General features: G+C 34.9%; 6 protein-coding genes and 1 long non-coding RNA gene across 15 annotated transcripts; 2 read left to right on the top strand and 5 right to left on the bottom strand.

Moving 5' to 3' along the window:
• Positions 1-574: 574 nt before the first annotated feature.
• LOC17877127 (protein SAR DEFICIENT 4) lies at positions 575-1,782 on the bottom strand. The gene has a single exon (XM_006282312.2). It carries the CDS (start codon positions 1,685-1,687, stop codon positions 710-712), a length of 978 nt encoding a protein of 325 aa, XP_006282374.1. The 5' UTR covers positions 1,688-1,782; the 3' UTR covers positions 575-709.
• On the bottom strand, positions 1,252-5,182 carry LOC17875199 (DNA-directed primase/polymerase protein). 3 transcript variants are annotated; one of them, XM_006281852.2, is made up of 15 exons: positions 5,031-5,182; positions 4,648-4,805; positions 4,409-4,569; positions 4,150-4,296; positions 4,005-4,056; positions 3,746-3,920; positions 3,488-3,570; positions 3,171-3,377; positions 2,941-3,057; positions 2,657-2,813; positions 2,466-2,573; positions 2,313-2,378; positions 1,996-2,228; positions 1,762-1,906; positions 1,252-1,329 (listed from the first exon to the last, which is right to left on the bottom strand). In XM_006281852.2, exons 1-14 carry the CDS (start codon positions 5,110-5,112, stop codon positions 1,805-1,807), a joined length of 1,848 nt encoding a protein of 615 aa, XP_006281914.1. In that variant the 5' UTR covers positions 5,113-5,182; the 3' UTR covers positions 1,252-1,329; positions 1,762-1,804. The 3 variants fall into 3 exon arrangements, with proteins under 3 accessions (XP_006281914.1, XP_023644369.1, XP_023644373.1); XM_023788601.1 differs by lacking the exon at positions 1,252-1,329 and having other exon boundaries at positions 1,789-1,906; positions 5,051-5,158; XM_023788605.1 differs by lacking the exon at positions 1,252-1,329 and having other exon boundaries at positions 1,789-1,906; positions 4,986-5,070.
• Positions 5,183-5,379: 197 nt separating this feature from the next.
• Positions 5,380-9,665, top strand: LOC17876440 (DUF21 domain-containing protein At5g52790). Of its 6 annotated transcripts, none has more exons than XM_023780721.1 (15): positions 5,381-5,515; positions 5,595-5,648; positions 5,740-7,088; positions 7,168-7,244; positions 7,363-7,446; positions 7,533-7,646; positions 7,765-7,851; positions 7,955-8,094; positions 8,180-8,267; positions 8,342-8,415; positions 8,501-8,631; positions 8,726-8,880; positions 8,977-9,023; positions 9,106-9,370; positions 9,472-9,665. In XM_023780721.1, exons 3-15 carry the CDS (start codon positions 6,908-6,910, stop codon positions 9,499-9,501), a joined length of 1,473 nt encoding a protein of 490 aa, XP_023636489.1. In that variant the 5' UTR covers positions 5,381-5,515; positions 5,595-5,648; positions 5,740-6,907; the 3' UTR covers positions 9,502-9,665. The 6 variants fall into 6 exon arrangements, with proteins under 6 accessions (XP_023636506.1, XP_023636489.1, XP_023636502.1 ...); XM_023780734.1 differs by having other exon boundaries at positions 5,381-5,648; positions 5,740-5,818; positions 6,573-7,088; XM_023780724.1 differs by having other exon boundaries at positions 5,381-5,648; positions 5,740-5,818; positions 6,039-7,088.
• Positions 9,666-9,723: 58 nt separating this feature from the next.
• LOC17876189 (uncharacterized protein PAM68-like) lies at positions 9,724-10,567 on the top strand. The gene has a single exon (XM_006281439.2). The coding sequence runs from the start codon at positions 9,748-9,750 to the stop codon at positions 10,252-10,254; it is 507 nt and encodes a 168-aa protein (XP_006281501.1). The 5' UTR covers positions 9,724-9,747; the 3' UTR covers positions 10,255-10,567.
• A 1,791-nt stretch (positions 10,568-12,358) lies between these two features.
• Positions 12,359-13,131, bottom strand: LOC17875668 (heavy metal-associated isoprenylated plant protein 14). Its single transcript, XM_006281266.2, has 3 exons — positions 13,035-13,131; positions 12,830-12,908; positions 12,359-12,716 (listed from the first exon to the last, which is right to left on the bottom strand). The coding sequence occupies exons 1-3, from the start codon at positions 13,044-13,046 to the stop codon at positions 12,442-12,444; spliced, it is 366 nt and encodes a 121-aa protein (XP_006281328.1). The 5' UTR covers positions 13,047-13,131; the 3' UTR covers positions 12,359-12,441.
• Positions 13,132-14,217: 1,086 nt separating this feature from the next.
• LOC111832561 lies at positions 14,218-15,532 on the bottom strand. 2 transcript variants are annotated; one of them, XR_002835467.1, is made up of 3 exons: positions 15,498-15,532; positions 15,164-15,245; positions 14,218-14,705 (listed from the first exon to the last, which is right to left on the bottom strand). It is a non-coding gene; the product is annotated as an uncharacterized LOC111832561 (long non-coding RNA). The 2 variants fall into 2 exon arrangements; XR_002835466.1 differs by lacking the exon at positions 15,498-15,532 and having other exon boundaries at positions 15,164-15,487.
• Positions 15,533-18,629: 3,097 nt separating this feature from the next.
• Positions 18,630-19,533, bottom strand: LOC17875510 (heavy metal-associated isoprenylated plant protein 13). Its single transcript, XM_006281238.2, has 3 exons — positions 19,408-19,533; positions 19,236-19,311; positions 18,630-19,111 (listed from the first exon to the last, which is right to left on the bottom strand). The coding sequence occupies exons 1-3, from the start codon at positions 19,417-19,419 to the stop codon at positions 18,792-18,794; spliced, it is 408 nt and encodes a 135-aa protein (XP_006281300.1). The 5' UTR covers positions 19,420-19,533; the 3' UTR covers positions 18,630-18,791.
• Between the last annotated feature and the right edge of the window lie 2,347 nt (positions 19,534-21,880).

Raw genomic sequence — 21,880 nt, 5'->3', positions numbered from 1 at the left:
AAAGTTTTAGACATTTATTGCCATATGGAAGGAAGGTATTTGTGATTATGTTTAAGAAAATTACAAAGTCAAATTATTTCATAAAGACTTTGGTGCGGAAGCTTTGGTACCACAATGTCTACATTCCAGAGTTATGTTTGGACATATTGGGTTTTCAATTACGGTTAGCAAAAAGAAAGTTCAGCCACAAAATGCTGCATGCAAATCGTAACAAAGAGAAATCAAATATGAAGTTGGACAATAACGGATCTTACGATCGGTTAGCGAGTAAGACTACTCTTCGGAAAGCGTCGTCAATCTCACTTCTGCTGTATTTTTCTTACAATCATACATACATTTGCGTATATAATAATTGTGTTTCGGTAACTCTGTATAATGTCTTTGTAATAACTTTTTTAAATTAATGAAAGTCTGATTTTGCTGGAAAAAAAAAAAAAGGTCATCATCATATTATTTCATCATATTACTATTTACTATTGAATTGATATCATTTCATAGCTATTGTCCAATAGTTGCGTCAGACTCGATGCGTAGTTGGACTGAACTTGAGGTGCAGTAAATTTCAACAATGAAAAGTTGAAAACGTATAAATCATACCATTACCATTGTTTCGACACAAAGACAAAACGTCCATAGCAGTATTTGTTATTTTTAAATGACAATGTGACATAAACACAAACGCAAGGTTCAAATGAGTTCCATTCACTACTTAACAACGGCTGAGATAAGTCTCGTGAACAAGTTGCGCAGTTAAGAGATCTACAGTACCCGAACCAACGGACTTAAAAACCGTTATTTCTGTTGAGCTCTTTCTCCCTTCTTTGTCACCTTTGATCAGCTCCACCAGATTCCCACAAATGTCTTCTTTCTTAATCACTCCTCTCTCAAAGGCTCCCACGAGCTCTCCCGCTTCTACCATCGCGGTGTCGTTATCGACGAACACGCTTCCTCTCTGGATCGCATTGTCGTCACATTCCCTCATTTCATGGCTAAACGATCCAACAAGGTCAAGATGAGCTCCGGGTTTCAAGAACTCACCTTTGACCAATGGAACAGTTGAGTTTGTTGCACAGCTTATGATATCTCCAAGAGGAATGATTTCATCTAACGAATCGTGGCTCTCGAACGAGATCTCCTTGTGTTGAGTATCCTTAGAGAAAGTCTCAGCTAAATCCTGAGCCTTTTGTGGAGTTCTGTTCCATATGATCACTCTTCTCAAGCTTGGTTTAGCAGCTAGATGAGATTTAATCAGGTGTGGTGCGAGAGCACCGGAACCAACCATGATCAGCACTTGACTATCGTCTCTAGCCAGGATGTTGGAGCCTAACCCTGAAACAGAGGAAGTACGGTAAAGGGTTAAAACAGTACCGTCCATTGAAGCTAGGGTTTGGCCTGTGGTGGAGCTGAAGAGTGTGTAGGATCCATGGATCCCAGGTAAGTTCTGAGAGGAGTTATGAGGGAAATAGGTCACGAGCTTGACGCCCATGTAAGGGAGAGAAGAAGAAGATGACCAAGAAGGCATGAGGAGGAGTGAGGAAGGTGGTGAAACGGTGTAGTTTTGTCGGACAGGGCTTGTGATTGTTGAAGAATGTTTGGGAAGATTGGTCCGGAAATGATTGATCAGGGTTTCATGTGAGAGGATTGATGGAAAAGAATCGGCTGGTATGAAAACTGGTAATGCAGCCATTGAATTTGAGAGATCTGTTCATTCAGGCAGGATATGATGGTGGTTTTAAGGAGAGGAAAGGGAAGAAGACAAACCCAGATTGGCCTTGACTTTGGTTGGGTCGCGATTCGCAAATGTCTAAATCAAAGGGTATTTCGGGGAAGGACTTAAAGATGAGACTTGAATAAGTGACTCTTCTGCAGCAATCCACCACTCATCATCATCTTCCTCGCAATTCTCCTGTGTGCCAAAAATTAAAGAGAGATTATTCTTTGCATATATTCGAGAAATTAGACAGATCATTAGTCAAGAACATGAAGTCAACTCACCCAGGGATGAGGTTCTAATGTCTTGGGTTTACTTTCAAGATCATCTGCGACTTTGGCAGCTTCAAGCCACCAGGAGCCTCTGCTAGCTGCACTATCTGGATCACATTCGTTATCAATGTAACATTCTCCTTCGGAGTAAAGAGTGTCACAGTGATTCGTTGTATCTTCTTGATGGTAAACCGTATCTTCGGGAAGAACACTATCTGGAACTGGACGTATTGGAGACCTATAATCTGCAGACGATGTGGTTTATCTTAGGAATAAGGTTTTGCTTTCAAATGGTTTGCCAAGACAAAGAGTAAGAATAGTATACACACCTCGGCAGTCTGGATCGTAGCATTTCTGATAATAGATTCCCCTTCTGAGATCGACTATGTACATAACTAAAAACAACAAAGCTTGTCACATATAATTAAAACAAAAGTGAGAAGAACTCGTATAAGCACAAATGGGTTGTGAGCAGATGGTACCATGATTGCTTTTATGTTCCCTGCCAATTCGTTCGCAATATCTGTTTCTTAACATGCTGTACACAATCAGGCTATCTTCTGAAAACCAGTACCAGCATCTTATCTTACCTAAATATCACAGCAATTGTTTTAAGAAGATGAGCACTGTGATCTCTCTATAACACAAATGCTGCACTTATTTTAAATTTAACCTGAGACATCTCCCGTGGAAGCAATGGATACTATGAATTGGTCCAGGTGTGGGAACGGGGACTTGCCCCCGAAATATGATGTTGACATGTCACTTGTGCAAGTGTCCAACTGAAATTGCTGAGCATTTTGGTCTCGTACAAGATTGTTATTGTTCACCTGCCATTTCCAAAGAGTACAGTTTAAAGGCATACACATGTGTGGAATCTTCCTTCAAGTATATGTTGATGGAAGATGCAACTGGAAGCCAAAAGCACAAGTGTCAGGCAAATGATGAAAAAATTACCTCTGTGTCAAAGCAAAGTGTCTTCATACAGTCTGATTCCATCTTGCAAACCAAAAGCTTTTCACAATCTGATTCCACGTTGCAGATTAAGGATGTCATGAAAATATCTTGCTCACCCTGTTTATTTACCAATGATCTTGTTAGATACTGGAATTACCATGACCTCCTCTAAAGCAAAACAAGAAGTCGACACTGAGACAGCAGAGAGACTCGCATGAAGGTGGACTTACCATATTCTTACATTTGAATCGTCCTGTAGGAAGAAGAACTGACGTCTTTCCAGCTTTTGATGATAGTGCAAGACGAAAGCAACGGTTTCTAGAGTAAACAGCAGTATCCACAAAAAGTAGGGATGCCGAATCATTAGCCTCTTTGTGAACAAATAACTTGTGCAATCTTTCATCTTTCTCCTTCGCATTTACTATCCGTGTGCATAGCTGAAGAAAAATCAAGATGAAAATGAGCCATGCCCCACAGAACTTCCCAACTTGCAATTTAGGAAACCATCTTTTGAGGCAACAAAAGTGAAATATCGAGTGAAGCATACCTCTCCTACAAAAGCACCAACATGTAAGTTGTCCTTAAAGGCAACCTTTGGAATGATGACAACTAAATGACGTGAGAACTTATCTGCATATGAGTTTTTACGGAATCATTTAGTCAAGAGAACTAACCTTTGCATACAGAAGTATAAAATAAAAAATACTTTACAAACTGGCATTTCCAAAGCTCAGAGAATAAAGATGAAGCAAGAAGAACACCACATACTCAACTAGCAACTGGGAGAGCATATATATTACTGTACCTTTAGTTGAGGAATCAAGCTCTACAATCCAGTCCTCTTGTCCTTCAATAGCATATTTCTCGTGCAAGGCTTCTAGAATGACTGATATCAAGATATCAACCATTTCATCGACATTTTTTCCTTCGTTTTCTTTCAGACTGAACTCCAAATCAAAGTACATATGGCATGGCAATCCCTGAAAAGCCATTGCAATTAAATGCAGCTATCCAGAAGACGTAAAAATAGTTCATGGCAGTACAAGGGAATGAGATTTAGATACCTCTTGAATCACTTCATAATGGTGTCGGTGCCTTGGATCCATAGATGTGTATCTAAGGTAGAAGAATAAAATAAATAAAGCACTTGAGAGCAAATTTCCTGGCTAACAACACTCAAAAAAATGTTAAGAAAGTGAAAAAAGGAACCTCTTCCAGAACTCTTCATATGATGAAACAAGAAACCTTCTCTGGCCACTAAAATGATCTTGATAACTAAAAATCCGCACATTGTCATGCTTTTTTCCAAACTTCATCGCTTCATCTTGCCGAGGAAATGTAGCCCAAACTCCTTTCCTAACAAAAGTGAAGACCGTGCCATGATAAACTACAGTTACTATCTTCCAAAGGACAAATTAAAAATCTTCCAAGTAGCATTAAAAGCCAGCACCAACTTATTCATAGTTACCTGGAGATTGCTTTCCTTTCTTCACTGAGATCAATACGTATCTCACGCAAGAGCCTTAACAAACTCAACGGTCTTTTCGGAGGAACACCATTCGGAGACCCATAAAACACAATTGGTGAAAACTGCCTCCCAATGCTCTTTTTCACATTCCTAGAACCAGACTGAGATAAGACAATCATAGTTAACTCCACAACAACTTAAACACGACAAGTAAACAACTTTGGGTTCATGATACTCACAACAGAGTCTAGACTGTCACCTCCATCAATCTGATTTCTCTGTCCTTTCCCAGACAATCTAGACAAAGAACTTAGCTGCAACTTCTTACAAGTCCCAGGAGAATCATTCTCTGGATTCAACATTTTCTTGCTCCGTTTCTTTTCTCTCATAGCAGAAGCTGAAAACAAACTTTCAATCATTTACCAATAAAATCTCACATTACCAATAGTATATTGCTATACTAATACACTCGTGGGTTATACTACAAAGATCTCAAAACTTTCTGTAACAGGTCACTGTATAGAAGAACATAAGATTCAATCAACAAAAAGGGCAATGAATCTCTCTACGAGCAAACCTAAAACACGATTCCATTAGATAGGAGAAAGTGAAAGAAGCTCACAAGGCGGAGAGATTCCACACTTGAAACACTGGAACAATCGATCAACATCATCCATGGCGTTCGCGCTACGTTTCTTCGTCATTTCTTCTCCTCTCTTCAGTCTTCTCCTCACTGTTTCACAATTCTAATTGGGCTCATTGTTTTGTTTTTCATTTCCCCCTTCCATGGGATTTGAAATTTTTCGGAAACAAAAATCGAAAATTTGGTTTCTTCTGTTCACCACAAAAAAAAAAAAAACAACAGCAACGTCATCTTATCCACGTGTCTATATCTTAGTGGATGAGGTTTGAGAGTTGATAACACTGCCTCCTGTTTGATAATTAGAGATAAAAAACACTGTGCCGTTTTATATTGCTTCTTCTACTTGTCGTGTTCATGGTTTTAGAGACGAACGGCGCGATTGCCGTGAGCAAAACATTTCGTCGTCAAGTGACGTTACTGGCTCAGTCGCCGGAAACTAAAACGGAGAAAGAAGAAGCTTTCCTGTAAGATCAATGAACACCAAATTAGAAATGTGATGCAAAATATTAGTAGTCTAAGTTTTTGCATCACAATCGTATTCAGTGTTCGTCGATCTGGGTTCGTCTACGCCATTCTCGCTTATTGCGAAGTTCCAAGGTATGGCAAATCTCATAACAAGGCACCAATTTCTAAACTCGTCGAAGTTTATGACCTAATTTCAGAGTATTCTCAATTTTTTTGTGATCAGGTCTTTTCTTCAGGAATTTTCATATGAGATTTTAAAAATCTGCCATGAATCGCTCAACATCAAAAGTTAGTGTCAATAGGTACGTTGCTAAGTTTTGTTTTCATTATGTAAGTCTTCATGAAAAGTGAGAATTGAATAAAGTATATGCTAGTGGAGAATGATTAGTTCATATATAGAGAATTTGTTAGCAGGAACCTGAAGAAGATAATGATGTTCATCCCATATGATATTTTGATTAATCAATTATGTGCTTAGCTAATTTGAATTATGTAAGCAGTTTTGTGTCTTCCTTTCATTAGTTGGTGGTGGAGTTGGCCAATTTGTTAAAAGGAGCTTCTTAGTTTTGTTCTTCTGATAAGGATGTTCTAAAGGTCATTTCTTCTCTTGACCCTTCCAGATATTATTATTGCTGTGGTGTTTTGAACCGTCATTTGTATCTTTTGTGAATCGGTCGCTATCTTGTTGGTGTTAACAAGGTTTATTTTTTTATATCTTTTATCACCTGCTTCTTTGGAACTTACTTTGTTGTATTGGTGTTTTTGAAGATCCTAGAAATACTTAAATAGGTTTCCTGACGTCAATAGTTTCACTTGCTCTAAATTGACAATGCCACTAGTTGCATGCTGTTCTCCTCACACCTATTGTATGAAAATAATTTGTAATATCTACTAAGTGAGTCAGAAAACCCTCAGTGGGAGCTCTCTTTACTGAAAATGTCATAACTCAATCTTGACACCAGCTCTGTACTGAGCATTAAGTTTATTATCAGCTTTACTTGCTGTCTTAGCCAACATCACTGCATAAGACGTTCTGGTATTTCTGTCTGATATCAGATTACTGGAGCATGATAGTTTGACAATGATTGGAGATAAAGACTTAGCACAAGGTTTTTCTTGTGGACCAATGACCAAAATTTTGATTATGAATGCAAAGGTTGATACTTGATACAGAAGGGATTTTGTTTTCACCTTATGTAATAGCTGATTTCATAATGAAAGTACTTCCTTGTCATAAAAGTTTGGATGGTAGTTCTTGGATCATGTTCTCCTGGTGCAGCAGTTGGTACACTATGTCATCCGCTGCTACTATTTAAGTTCCTATGATACCCGAACTCATTCACTCTCAGTCTCAACATTCATAGTATTTACCTTCTAAATTACTTAAGAAAATGGCAGCAAATGATGTCCCTTGCTGTGAGACCATGTTCTGGGTGTATCTACTTGTATGTGTTGTTCTAGTGGCTTTCGCAGGTATAATGTCAGGACTGACTCTTGGGCTCATGTCCCTTAGTCTTGTCGAGCTCGAAGTCATGGTCAAAGCCGGTGAACCCCATGAGCGCAAAAACGCTGGTCAGTTTCATGATCCCATTGACCTACTCATACTTTGTTACTCTATATTCATACTAAAACCATTTTTTAAAAATTGCAGAAAAGATTCTGCCACTCGTTAAAAACCAGCACCTTCTCTTGTGTACTCTCCTCATAGGCAATGCGTTGGCAATGGAGGTATTAAGCTTATGCGTGTATCTGTGGATACAACTTATTTGTGTTGTGCACACTTTGCCTTTTTAAAAGATCGGATTCAGTATATACTGACTATGTTTTTAATGATAAATTCCAAAAGGCTCTACCGATCTTCGTCGATTCCCTGCTTCCAGCTTGGGGCGCTATCCTGATATCTGTGACTCTCATACTTGCATTTGGCGAGGTGATCAGACTTTGAATTAGCTTTTCTCTGCTGATGTGATATTTAACGCTGTTCAATAGCGTACTGTTCATTTTCAACTGTTGTAGATTATACCTCAAGCTGTATGCTCTCGGTACGGACTGAGCATCGGGGCAAAGCTATCGTTTTTGGTTCGGTTGATTATCATAGTCTTCTTTCCATTATCTTATCCAATCAGCAAGGTGATTCAATCATCTAACATCAATGGACCTTTTAGTGGAATCAGATGAGTTTATGGTTAAGCAGAAATCATTTGAATGTAAAAGAATTCTTCAAATTTATCTTCTTTTAATGCTTCAGCTACTCGATTTGCTGCTTGGAAAAAGACATTCTACACTTTTAGGACGAGCAGAGCTCAAGTCACTTGTCTATATGCACGGAAATGAGGTTCGTTTCAAGAATTTGATATGCTTTTAACTGTTCTGCCAATATGTAAGGTGAATCCATGTCTTTTTCTCTACTTTCTCTGTGTCCCTTTTCTGATAATTAGGCTGGAAAAGGCGGGGAACTGACTCACAATGAAACAACAATCATCTCAGGAGCTCTGGACATGTCTCAGAAGAGTGCCAAAGACGCAATGACACCTGTCTCTGTGATATTCTCACTCGACATAAATTCTAGGCTTGACGAGTATGTTCTTCTTTTGGATTTATCCCGTTTGGAAATAGATATCCACTTTGTTCTTTATCCTTATCCTTCTCATTGGGATTCATAGTAAGACAATGGGATTAATAGCAAGTGAAGGCCATAGCCGTATCCCAATATACTCTGTGAATCGAAGTGTTATCATCGGATATATTCTGGTGAGTAAGCAAAGAATATATTGCACGTGGTAATCTTGAGAAACACTTACAGGATTTTGAATTGGGTTGAATAGGTCAAGAACTTGATCAAAGTCCGTCCTGAAGACGAGACACAGATCAGAGATCTCCCTATCAGAAGAATGCCCAGGTATAGACTTGTATAGGCTCTCCTAACTAAACTGCTTTTGAAGCTGGGCAGGTCAAAGCTTATTTTTCTTCCAAATTGCAAGCAGGGTCAATTCAAATTTACCTCTATACGATATCCTCAACATCTTCCAAACGGGTCGAAGCCACATGGCTGCTGTTGTTGGGACCAAGAACAATACTAATACTAACACTCCTGCCCGTGTCATGAGCATCAATGGTTAAGAGACCTGTATCTATAAGAGAGCATAAAATCCGAAATCATATGAAGTACTGAGACGAGAATAAATATGACTTCTTTCGTATTCTTTCAGGAACGCTTAATAAAGACGCCAACGTTGTTCCTGTGATGAACTCCAGCGAAAGCAATAGTCAAAGCCCAATCCGATACATTGATAGTATTGCTAATGAAGATGACGAAGTCATTGGGATTATAACTCTGGAAGATGTTATGGAGGAACTGATACAGGTAATCGATATTATTCTTATATCATTACAAATCTTAGTTTACTAACAGAATATTTGTGAATATTTGTTTGAAATAACCATTTTTTGAACCTTGTAGGAAGAAATATATGATGAGACAGACCAGTACGTCGAACTTCATAAAAGGTATGATCACCATTTATTAATATAAATAGACTGCAAGTTATAGAATTTTCCACTGAATTTTGAATCTTTTTTCCTTCTATAGGATAACAATAAACATGCCAATATCGGAAAATTCACCGGAAACTACCACTTGGGCTTCGGAGTTGGCATCTCCTATCTCGCCCTATCGCTCAAGTCCTCTGTCGCCGAGCATCATGATCTCTACGCTGCTCCGATCACCGATAAATTCACCTTACCGTCAGTCTCCATTTTTCCGGCCAGCACTTCAGGCTTCTCCACCTGCACAACCTCCTTCCGTGCTCTCTCCGGACAGTAATGAGCGTTTTCACTATTTGTCTCCTGGAAAGGTATGTAACGTGAGCCTCAAGAAAAGTGCTTTACTGTGTTTTTCTTATGCTGGAATTTAATTTCCCCTCTTTGCGTTTTGTTTTTTGTTGTTGCCTTGTAGGTGTCGAGGAAATCGTATGAAAAGCTATGAGCTGAAGAAAAATGCATATTCTAATTTTATTCCATGTTCTTAAAATTGAGAAAATGGGTATTATAATTTCCATGAAATGAAGAAAAATAAATAAACAAGGATAAAATAGTATGAAATGTGTGGTAATGAACATATCCCAAAGATAAAGACAAAATATACATACATATGCCACCCTAAAGATTAAACCATATCATATATGGAGATAAGATGAATAAAGAAAAACATTAGAAGACTAAGAAAAAGAAGATGAGCTCTCTGTTGTGCTCACACCATCTACTACCATTATCATCTCTCTCAAGAACAACTCTAAAAACTAAACCTCAATATCCAAAAACCCTAATTATTCCTAACAACAAACCAAGATGGGAATCCAAGGTCCACGCAGGACCCAAGGGGTTTCAATCTACTAAAAGCTCTCAAAAACCAGGCCGGCCAGACCCGGACCCGGAAGACGACCCGCCGATACCTCAAGAAGTGTTCGAGAGGATGATGGGGAGGATTGTGGTGTCTGTAGGAACACCACTGGGGTTGGGAGTGGCAATCTTGAAAATACTCGAAGTTTTGAAGGATAGAAACGTATGGGACGTGCCTTTGTGGGTTCCGTTCTTGACCACACTCGTGACCTTTGGTTCGTCGGCTCTTGGGATTGCGTATGGAAGCTTGTCCACAAACCTGGACCCGACCAAGACTAACTCTGTTTTCGGACTCAAGGAAGCAAAGGAGAATTGGGTAGAGATGTGGAAAGAAGATTAATGATGATAATTTATGAATGCTTTTGTTTTGTTTTTTGGTCTATGTGGAACAGAGCAATAGATTTGACTATTTGATGAACTTCAAATTATAATCGTGTCACTGGTTGTGGCGTATATATGTTCTTTCCGAACAAATGAAAAGTCGTGTGCTTCTCTGAGTTCGAGTGTGGTCTTTTTTTGAGGAGAGTAGTAGAAGTTTTGTGTTCTATATGTTGCCTATGTGTTTTTAGTTTCAAGTAGCATATTAACGTCAGGCACACATGTAAACCTATTGTTTCGGTTGGTAATTATTTTTGATTGATGATCAAATCTTGTGTTAAAAACGATCGACTAAATAACATATGATCAAACTACCAGTAAGTAACACAAGATTTATGTTTGGTTGCAAAAATACAAGTAGCACAATACTTTTGTTGGATTTCAAAATAAACTAAATTCATAAATCCACATTATTAGTTTTTTAGTTTTCTTTAGCGGTTCGTATTTAGCAAAATGGTACGAAGACTTGACGAGTTCAAGAAACGAAATATCTTTGTAATAAGCCGTAATTAGTCATGCCCACATGTTTTATAAAGAAGACTTTAAATCTTGACACTATCACTAGCTCGCTTATTGTTTAATAGAAATTTGCATCCATATTTGTGAACCGATTCAGCCAATCTTATCACAACATATTGACTACCAAGTTTACAACGCTAAAGACAAATTATTGAAGAGAAGCCTACGTACGTGACGTGACTAAAATCATAGGGGAAAAAACTTAATTATTACTAGATGATTAAAAGTAAAAGTTAATACATGTTTGAAATTGGTTTTAAATATTAAAAATTTAAGTTTTAATTTTGTGGTATTTTTGGATTTTTTATTTATTTTAATGGCAATTTTGAAAAATAAACTTCATTTTAATGGTATTTAAAAAAAATAAAATTTTAAATATAAGTTTACGTCAGAATTCGCATATGATGGTAAGAGTTGTAAATCTGTATGTTTACATATCAATAGCATTGCTAACGACCAAAAAAATACGATGGTAAGAGTTGTAAATCTGTATGTTTAACACATGGTTGTACCTAGTTTTCGATATGGATTTTAAAAAACTAAACATATAATACACATTAAAGTGTTTCTTTGATTAAATATTTTGATTAGTTAAAAATAAATAAATAAAATGTTTGGAATTAATAAATAACACCAAATTTAAAATTGTATCAAAACTATTGGTTAAATAATATAATTTCAAAAAAAAAAAAAAAATCTTAACTAAAGTAACTTTTTTTTGGTGGGCAAAGTAACTAAAGTAACACAAGATTAATACTATCTGGTTGTAAAGAATAAAATAAAAAGGTAACAACATTTTTCTTACGTTTCAAAATAAACTCGATTCACAAATCCAAAATGTTGGTTTCTCATATGATTTTATTTTGGTGAATTCATTTTTATATGCAAAATGGTAAGATACGAAGAAGACTTGACGAAGTCTCCATATTAGAGTCAAGAACCGAAACATCCTCGTGAGCCTCATCTGATCATGTCGTGGATCCCCACAAGGCCACAAGTCATACACTTTTATTAATTTTTGTTTTGTTCAAGAAGACTTTTGAATCTTGTTGACTCTCTCCATCTATTTTTCGTTATAATTTCACTCATTCGTCACTTATTATTCATCATTATTGTTTTTATTTTGGACAATCCAAAGTATATAATTACGTGACCGATCTTGCATCTTGACGGAGTTGAGAGAGACTTAATTTACTATGTATGTATATATTTATCGAATTTGTGTACAAATTATTGAACTGATTCAACCAAACTCCTCGAAACAAATTTTAGAATACATTCAACACAGGAGAAAAGTCTACGTACGTGAATGAAAAGACTAATTATTAGTAGATGATTATGAGCAAAAGCTGATCATTTAAAATCAGTTTTGTAATGCAGATATACTTTTCTTGTAAATATATATGGCTTTTTTTTACTCTTCCCATTCAAAACGTTTGCCTTTTCTAGTTAATGGAGACAAAACTGCATGATGTAGTATAACCTAAATAATAACAAAAATGTTTACATATGTATAAATTTTTGTTATAATTACAACCGCACCGTAGTTGTTCAGCACGTTACTAACTTACTATTCAGAACCTAAATATTAATATAAATTAACAATATTTGAAAGAACTCTATAGAAAAATCACATAATCACACAAGTATTGGGTTGATGATAGTAAGGATCTGCATAGGCACATGCAGGATTGTATGAGTACGGGGAGTTCATCACAAATGGATATGAAATAACCGGAGCCGGTTTCTCCGGTTCAGGCTTTTTCTCAGGTGGTTTAACATCATCTACCGAAACAATCTCTGCGTTACATAGCTTCCTTAGCTTCATCACTATAACCGATACATCAATTTCTCCAACTACCGTCAGTTTCCCTGCTTTGTCATCTATTGTTATCGAAGTTACACCTATATTCAAATAAAACTATATATTATTTCATGAATAAATATGTAACATATCCCTAACAATATATCATACTACATATGACTATGTAATTTACCACACACAAAAAAAAACATACCAGGAAATCGAGAAACGGTCACAAACACCTTCTTCCTTGTTCTCTCCTCGTGATGAATACTCAATTGCAACACAGCTTTCTATCATCATTTCAAACAAGAGATGATTAGTATCGCTAAATTATATATTTTACTATAAGTCATATATAAATAATTCGATATCTTAAGAGATAGATATAAAGCCATGTATGAAGTGAAGAGGTGTACCTTCGCGGCCATGGTTCGATAAAATTATGGAAAAAGCTTCAGAAAGTTTTTCAAATAGAGGAGCTAGGGATAGATTTTGAGATATGGTGAAGTTTCTTGATACCAATTGCAAAGTTCAGTGATACCTGTTTAAATAGAAACTTGCGTATTACATCGACTTAATCATATGACCCACAAGCGTTTTGTATTTTCTTGTATCAAATAGCATTATCAACGACCACAAAAAAAAACGAGTAGAGTAGTAAAAAGTTTTATTTAATTTTCTTATAAGTATTTATCACAAGTTGGTTTAAATATATAAATTTTAGTGTAACGAAACTAAAGGGAAGTGTAGTATGTTTTTAGAATCCCGCGTGTACGTCAGGAAGTATTATTTGACTCTTTGGTCACGTTAAGGACTTCTCTAGAGTGTTGGAAAAGTTGAATCACATATAGAAACAAAACTCAAACCAAAATACAAGTCACAACGGTTCTTTTATATATATAATCTTTGTAAAAGATGGTGAAGGATCGAGATGGGAACGGTGAGAATGAGAAGGGTTCAATGTTCTTGTCGCTTGTCTCTAGGTATGGTAGCAAATAGCAATATTGTTGACCCGAAGTCAAACGAAGAAGAATTCTAAGCTGTCTTGAGAAAAGTTCAATGCCATATTAAAGAAAGAGAAGAAAGTAACAAGTAACGTAGTATTTTTGTGATCGTCTAGGTTTTGTGGCTGTCATGGAAACGAATATATAGTTGCAGAAACTGGATTACATGTTTATTTCCTAAGATCAAATTGTGGTAGCAATAGTTTTTTTTTTCTTTTTTTAATGTGTGCTAGATTTCAAAATATACAAGTAGAGATGTTTCTTATTTTTTTTTTGAAGTAAATGCGTAATGAATTGGGAGTATTATCAAAACAGGCACTTGTTAAGAGAGAGATTTCAGATTAGGCATTACTGTAGTAGAAGGCACCACAATACACAAAAACATCACTGTTTATGACTCTTTTACCCTTGGCTGGTGGACAGGAACTTGAGTTGTTGTTGGAGGGATTTTGGACATGACATCAGAAGAGAGAGCGGAGTGGGTTTGAGTTCAACCCACACATGCCCCCAAGTGGAAAGCTTTCGATCTTGTCTACCATATTCATGGATGATGATGATGATCTTGCTGTAGATTGTAGATTTTTACTTAATTCTCTCTGCAAGGGTTAAAGTTTTTGTGATTGTAAATAAAGACTATTGTTTTGGGATTACAAATCTACAATTTATATTACAGAGATGATCATTATATACAAAATTCTCCAAGAACAAACAAGATTAGGTTTGTGTTCTAATAGAGTTGTCGTACTAGTCTTTCACCTGCATCGACGGTGTCTCTTCATAACGTTGTCGTCATTGTTCTGTTTTTCAAGATACGCCAACAAAACATTGATACTATTCGTCTTTCACCTGCATCAATGGCGGCTCTTCTTCATGTTGTTGTCATTGTTCTCTTCTCACGTGACGCCATCAAACCATCGATACTATTCGTCTTTCACCTGCATCAATGGTGTCTCTTCCTCATGTTGTTGTCATTGTTCTGTTTTCAGGTGACACAGACAAATCATGGATACTATTCGTTTATTCCCTTGTGATTACATTATGCAACTTGACAAAGTCATTTAAGGTAAGCTCTTCAAGCCTTGACTGCAAGAAAAATATATGTTTAAAGGTTTGAGTATTGACGCCAGTTTAAAGATAGGAGTTTGATGTGGAATTTGATTTAGATATTTCAATGTTAATTTAAATGCAAGAACACTAAACCCTAGACAAGGATGAGTGAACCCAAACAGATGAATATACAGTAGGTAATTCATAGAGAATATTTTTCTTTTTATAAAACTAAACCCTAGTAAGTTGTAAATGAGGAACCCAAACACAATGTCTAAACTAGTTTACGAGATGGAAAAAATATAAACGAGATAACACTGTGACATTGTTAAGGTTAAGGTGATACATATATTAGCTAATGAGATGATTAAGTCTAAATGAGATAATACTAAACCCTAAGTCAAGGACTAATGAACCCAAATAGATTAGTGTACCGATTTAAATAGCTCTCAGATTGCTACATAAAAACAACTACAGAGTGTAAAGGAACAAACCTCATCTCCCTGAGCTTGATAAGCCCAAAACTTGGTGGATTCTGTATCAGAGGTCATCATCCTCATCTTCTACAACTCAAATCTTCAAAATAGAAACATAAACTAAGGAAATAGTAAATGAACAGAAACTAGAAAACACAGACATAGAGCATTAAGACATAAATCACACATATCAAATCTAAGCAAAACGTGTAAGTAGTTCTCTCAAATTCCAGCAAGAAGCACTTGTAACATACCACATGCTTAAGAACTACTCACAATCAATAAGAACAACAAAATTTCCCTTTTAGCTCGCAATTCTAGCAAAACACAGAAATTTTCAATTGTCACATACTTTAGCTAATCGATTGCAACTTTGAACAGAAGATCGAGGAGATTCACCTGTTGCTGGAGGCGAAATAGAATACAATAATGATCGAGGACGAAAGGAGCGTGGGAGCGAGGGATGTCAATAACGGTAATGTCACCGGATTGAGTAGAGTTTCGGATATAGAGAATGATCAACCGTGAGTGATAAGAAAAAGAGGAGAGGAAGAAGAAGCATGAGATGGTGATGTATGGAGATAAATTGGCTGCAACAGCATCGTCTTCAGAAAATATTTTAGATCCATGATGAGAGCATCAAGAGAGCATCAATCGCTTCCCAATTTGCATGTGTGGAATCCATCGTTGATTTGTTTTTTCCTAGGTCTTCTCTTGTCGGCGACGAGAATCGGCCGGCAATCTTCAGAATTGGATCGTTTTTTTTTTTGGCGAATTGTGTCGTGAAAAAGAGATATGACATCATTGTTATAAGGGTAAAGTAGACAATTTACAACCTATTGATACCTGTTTCGGAAATGTTTTGGAAAAATACCTAAAATGAAAGGACAACACAAGGAAAGTGCCTTTTTTGTAATTAACTCTAATGAATTAGCTAAATAACATCATTTTCTCTTTTTAATTTACGCACATGCATGGCATTGGCATGACTTCAGTCTTCCAAAATAAAAAGATTAAAATCATCTTTAACTATAACACGGTCGAATTAAACAAACCTTACAATAAGAGAATTGTGCTCAAGAAACTAAAGAATTAAAGGCATAGAACAAATATGGTAAGCAAAAACGAAAATATAATAGACGCCAAAAAAAAATAAAAAAAATAGGAGCACGCGCAAAGAAGCTAGAACAAAAAAGGAAACATGAATATAATTTCCAAGTAGAGCCAAAGTTAAGTAAAGGACCACTAACTAATTTCCAAACATGAATATAATTGATTTTTGTTCAGTAAAAAAAGAATATAATTGAAAAAGGTTTTTGATTAAAAAAAATAAAATTTAAAAGGTTCTTTCTTTCCTTAAACTAATGGGAAAGAGTTCACTTTTGGGTTTTGGCCTTTGGGATAGAGACTACCAATGCTAAGAGCAACATTATTGGAAGAATTTAAAGAGAATTTAAAGTTAAGATTCACCAAAGATAATATGTTATATAACTACTGAATTAAAGTGTTTAGAGCACCTTTAGGCTTAATTACTATTGTGTGTTTTTTGTTGGTTATTTATTTAAAGGGATTCAGAAAGCTGATTACATGCATGAACCATTATGAAACAATTTTTCTATAAAGTACTAACTTTAAAGCTTAAACAAGGAGCAATTATGTATTAAAAGATGGATTGAAACGTGAAAGGAGTTTGATTAAAGTGTCAGGAAGACGTGGTACCATGCATCCTAAATGGCGATGAAAGTTTCAATCGTATAAACGATATCTTATCATCTCAATCAAGATGTGGAGATATATAACTCAAGTAAATGAAACCTTATGAATTCTCAACTTCTCTTGGGTTAGGTTAGCCATTTTCACATTACGAAAAGAGAATTTAAGATCTTGAGATTCTTGAGTACTTTTCGGAATTCGTGTGATCACATGAATATCCCTACTATAGTAAAAGAGAAGTACAAAAGTTTCTTGGGTCGGATTTTTTTAAAAAATTAACCCGAAATTTTTCAATTGGATCTTACTAAAAATTTAAAGATATTAAATACCAATTTCCATATATATTATTTCGAAATCTACCAAATTAAACCATCAATATCGGTTTTGGAAATTACATTAATCTTAATTTGTTTAAGAAAAAATACATTAATGTATGATTTTGTATATTGGTTTAACAAATTAACCTAAAAATCAGAAATATAAATTATATATAAAATATTTATCAAATTATCCATAATATTTCAAAACAAAATGTTCCTTAAATATCTTATATTAATATTTAGATGTATAGTTTTCTTCTATATTAACTATGATATTCACACCAATTACGGGATAATTCATTTTCAACCATCTTTAATATATTTATTTGGCAATAGTTTCGAATTTACTTGATTATAAAGCTAATCTTTTTTTCAACGCTAACCTAACTCTAAAAAAATATTATCTATATAAATAAGTTTCTGCTATCAGAAAATTGTAACATAAACACAGATTTTACATTTTAACACGATAAGAAATAAGAAATCATTGGCTCTTTATTTGTTTATTCTAGAGATTTGCAATTTTACAAAACTGCATGAAAGGTCCAAGTTAAAATCATGTATTTATGATTATGCGGTGTACCGCGGATCAATCCCTAAACTTTAAAAATGATTCATAGTATAATATTTATACATGTATATATGTCACATATTGTTCTAAAATTAACAATCCAACTAAAATCATACAATTTAAATAATTTTGAACATATTCGAAACCAACACAAAAATACAATCTAAAAATGATAAAATTTAATTAATAATCAAAATAAAGTAAAGCAAACACAAATAAATTATCCCGCAACATACAAAGTATTAAAAACCCGGTAATTTTCCCCCGCGCTGTAGCGCGGGTCCGAATCTAGTTATTTAGAGTATAACAAGAGTTTTGTTCGATTTCAAAACCAACTTATTTCATATATTTTTGATTTTGAGTTTGAGTATTTTAGTTATTTATTTGTGATTCATATTACTATATTAGGAAAATGGTAAGAAGAAGACTCGAATAAAATAAAATTTCAGAGTCAAGAATGGAACTATCCTCGAAAGCCTCCAGTGCCATGTGTGGATCCATCGATATCGACATGTGGGGATCTCAGTGTTTAATTTTTTTTTTATTATTAAAAGGAGACTTTCTAATCTTGACTCTCTCCATAAACCTCATATATATCTCAATCTCTTTTATTTATTTTTTTGTTCAACATATATCTCAATCTCTAATCGTTCAAAATTATTATAATTTTGGATAATGGAATTGTATTACGTGAACGACCTTCGTTCTTTGATGTTCAAATTTGAGTTGAGAGCGACTTAACTATATGTGTGTGTCTATATTTGTAATAATCGATTCAACCAAAATCCCTCCCAAAATATATATTAGTAAACACTAAACTATAGCTAGAGACAATGAGTAGAGAATCTATTCAACATTAGAGAAAAGTCTACGTGCATGATTGAAACCGCAACGAAATTGACATTGTTATTACATTCGTATGAGAAATGGATATTACAAGTAGTAGTAACCCAAAAAAAAAATTAAAAAATTACACTCTTCTATCAAAACTAAGTGTTGGATAACTTAAAAAAAATTATTTAGAAATGACTCTAGAAAAACATTACATAATCACACAACCAGGTTCGTCTACAACAACTCTAGAAGTCTCATATGGTTGATAGTAACAATTTGCATATGCAGGATTGTATTGGTAAGGGTTGCTCATCTGAACCGGCCATGCAACTATTTCCGGTTTAGCTGGAGCAGCTGGTTTAGCTTCCGGTTTTTTCTCCTCGGGCTTTTTCTCAGGTGGTTTAACAACTTCAACAGAAACAATCTCTGTGTTACATAGCTTCCTTAACTTCATTACGATAACCGGTACATCAATTTCACCAACTACCGTCATTTTCCCGGTTTTATCAAATGCTATCGAAGCAACACCTATTTTATTAACAAATAAGAAATATCATGAATAAAAATGTTAATATATATCCAGAAGAACAAGATCTAATTACAAAATCTTGGAAATGTAATTTATAAAAAAGAAAAGAAAAGAAAAAATTACCTTGACATCTAGAAACGGTGACAAAAGCCTTCTTCCTGATTCTTTCTTCGTAAACACTCAATTGTAACACAGCTTTCTGTCATTTCAAAACCAGAGAGAGAGATCAGTATAGTTTCAATATCAACTCATGATTCTTATAAAGAGAGATATAAAAAAGAAGTTAAGGGCTTACCATTGGAGTCATGGCTCGAGAAGAAACTAAAGAAAAGCTTCAGAAATTTTCAATATGTTTTGAGAGACAGAGACAGAGAGAGTGAGATGAGACAAGAGAATGAGGATAGAGAGACAGAGATAGAGAGAGAGAGGATAGGAGAGATGATCTTGATAAGATATCGAAGCTTCTTGATAACAATAGCAAGTTCAAGTGGCCTTTAAATAGAAGAAATTGCATAGAAATTTACTACTATGGTTATTATTTTTGATAATATAACCTATTAAAATTTTATTGCATTTTAATGAAAATATATCAAAAAAGGTTAAAGCAGTCATTCTTTATTGATTTTGTTTGTTTTCTTCCTAGTATTTTAATTAAAAGATTTGATTGAAAATATATAACTTCGGTATAACGAAAGCACGTAGTAGTCACTAATCAGGATACCGCGTGTACGACTAGGACAACATTGTTATTTGTTGACCTCTCCATTGACTTGTTCCGGTCATAATGAACTTATCATTTTACAAAGCAAGTTTCCTATAGTGTGCTCTTGGTTAAGTTGATGAATCACACATCTAATCCAAAGCTGAAATCGAAATCAATCTCTACAAGGAAAGTGGAGACTATCGCCCTATCACCTTATGTAACATGCACTAGAAGATCATTGCCAAAATATTGCTCATCTTTCCTCACCAGTTAGCTTTTGTTCTAAACCATGTCATCTCAGACAATGTTTTCATCACCCACGAAATCCTTCATTTTTTAAGAACTTCATAAGCCAAAAAAAAATTACTTGATAGCCGGTCAAGATAAACATCATCAAAGCTTATGATAAAATCGAGTGGGGTTTCTCTAAACGATTTTAGAGGGACTAGAGTTTCACAATAAGTGGATATCGTGGGTACTAAAATGTGTGAAAATTGTCTAACAAATTCCTCATCAATGAATTACCTAAAGGACAAGTCATCCTTTCAGGAGGTCTTCGCCAAAGGGTTTCGCTTTTACCAGTATCTCTTTTATCCTTTGCACGGAGGTGTTATCAGGACTATGTCTCAAAGTGTAAGCCAAATGTCTCATTCCCGAAAAAATTAAGATCTCAATTCTTGAGTATTTTTTGGCTTTCATGGTGTACATGTTAATGATCACAGGAAACAAACACAATTTGTGTGAAGTTACTTTGTGCATTCTGATTTGATTAGTAGATAGTGAGACTAAGTTAGTGTCACATCAAATTTTCATTATCTTGTAATTCTGATTAAACAAATTTTTGCATAATGCTTAATCGATTCCTAATCAAAAAGATATTGTTTTGTCTCTTTTAAAGAGTTAAAAAAACATTTTCTGTGTTTAGGTTCTTCTATTGAGTACAAAAAATAATTTTTGTAGTCTCCAAATAATCCAATAGCTTAAGAATATATTTTCTCCTCAAAATGCTGTCAAGATCTTTAGTTTGTAATATAAGAATATTAACAGAATGACCCGTTGACCAAAAGAAAAAAAAGAAAAACATAACCCCAAAATCAAATTTAATTTGTATTTAATAAAACATGCAGAAAAAGACATGGATTAATCATTACACAAAATGTTTGTTAGATTTCAAAACCAACTCAATTCATATATTTGATTTTTGGTTTTTGATTATTTATTTAGTTATTTATAGTGTAATTCATATTACTATATTAGCAAAATTGTAAGAAGAAGACTTTGGATGATATATAATAATCTCAGAGTCAAGAATGGAACTATCCTCGAAAGCCTCCAGTGCCATATGTAGATGGGAATATTATCTCTTTTGCCAGTTTGAAGGCCCAAAAAACTGAAACTGCCACTTTCCCCAATCTATTTTCTGTAGTGCCATATTACATTTTTAATGCAGAGACAAAAAGACTCTATTATCCTTGTTAAATGATAGCATAAATTGTACTGAATTTAAAAATAATACAGGATGGGCCATGTTTTGCGTCAGCAAACAGTTGCATTTAATAGTTGGGATGTAGCTTAATATCCAGAGGACAATTGAATACGGCAGACAAGATAGATACTAAAAATCAGTGCAAGTATTGTCCATCATTATTGGCTGAAGAAGGAGAAGAGATTTTCGAGTGTTGCAGCTTAATTATGGCGGACAAGATAGATACAAGTATCGTCCATCATTATTGGTTGATTTTTTTCACTACCCAACATTATTACCACACTAACATATGTATTATAGACAAGTTCGTTTATAAAAAAATGACTTAGTTTACTATATACGCTACGATGAACAACAATTTAGGAAACAAAATATGAACATATTACAGACATCACATCTGGTCCATGGGATCTAGTCCACGGGATATGGTATACCAAATCTAGTCCATCGGATCTGGTACACTAGTGTCATCTGCTATGTTGTCTACATAGATCCTAAAAAACAAAATTTGTCCATCAATAAATAGAAAATGGAAAGGACTAATGGTATCCCACAAAAATATAAATGGTCCATGTCATA

Source organism: Capsella rubella, unplaced genomic scaffold, assembly GCF_000375325.1.
Source record: "Capsella rubella cultivar Monte Gargano unplaced genomic scaffold, Caprub1_0 scaffold_8, whole genome shotgun sequence".
Classification (NCBI taxonomy): domain Eukaryota; kingdom Viridiplantae; phylum Streptophyta; class Magnoliopsida; order Brassicales; family Brassicaceae; genus Capsella; species Capsella rubella.
Note: the sequence above shows the minus strand (reverse complement) of the source record. Positions and strands in the feature narration are given on the sequence as shown.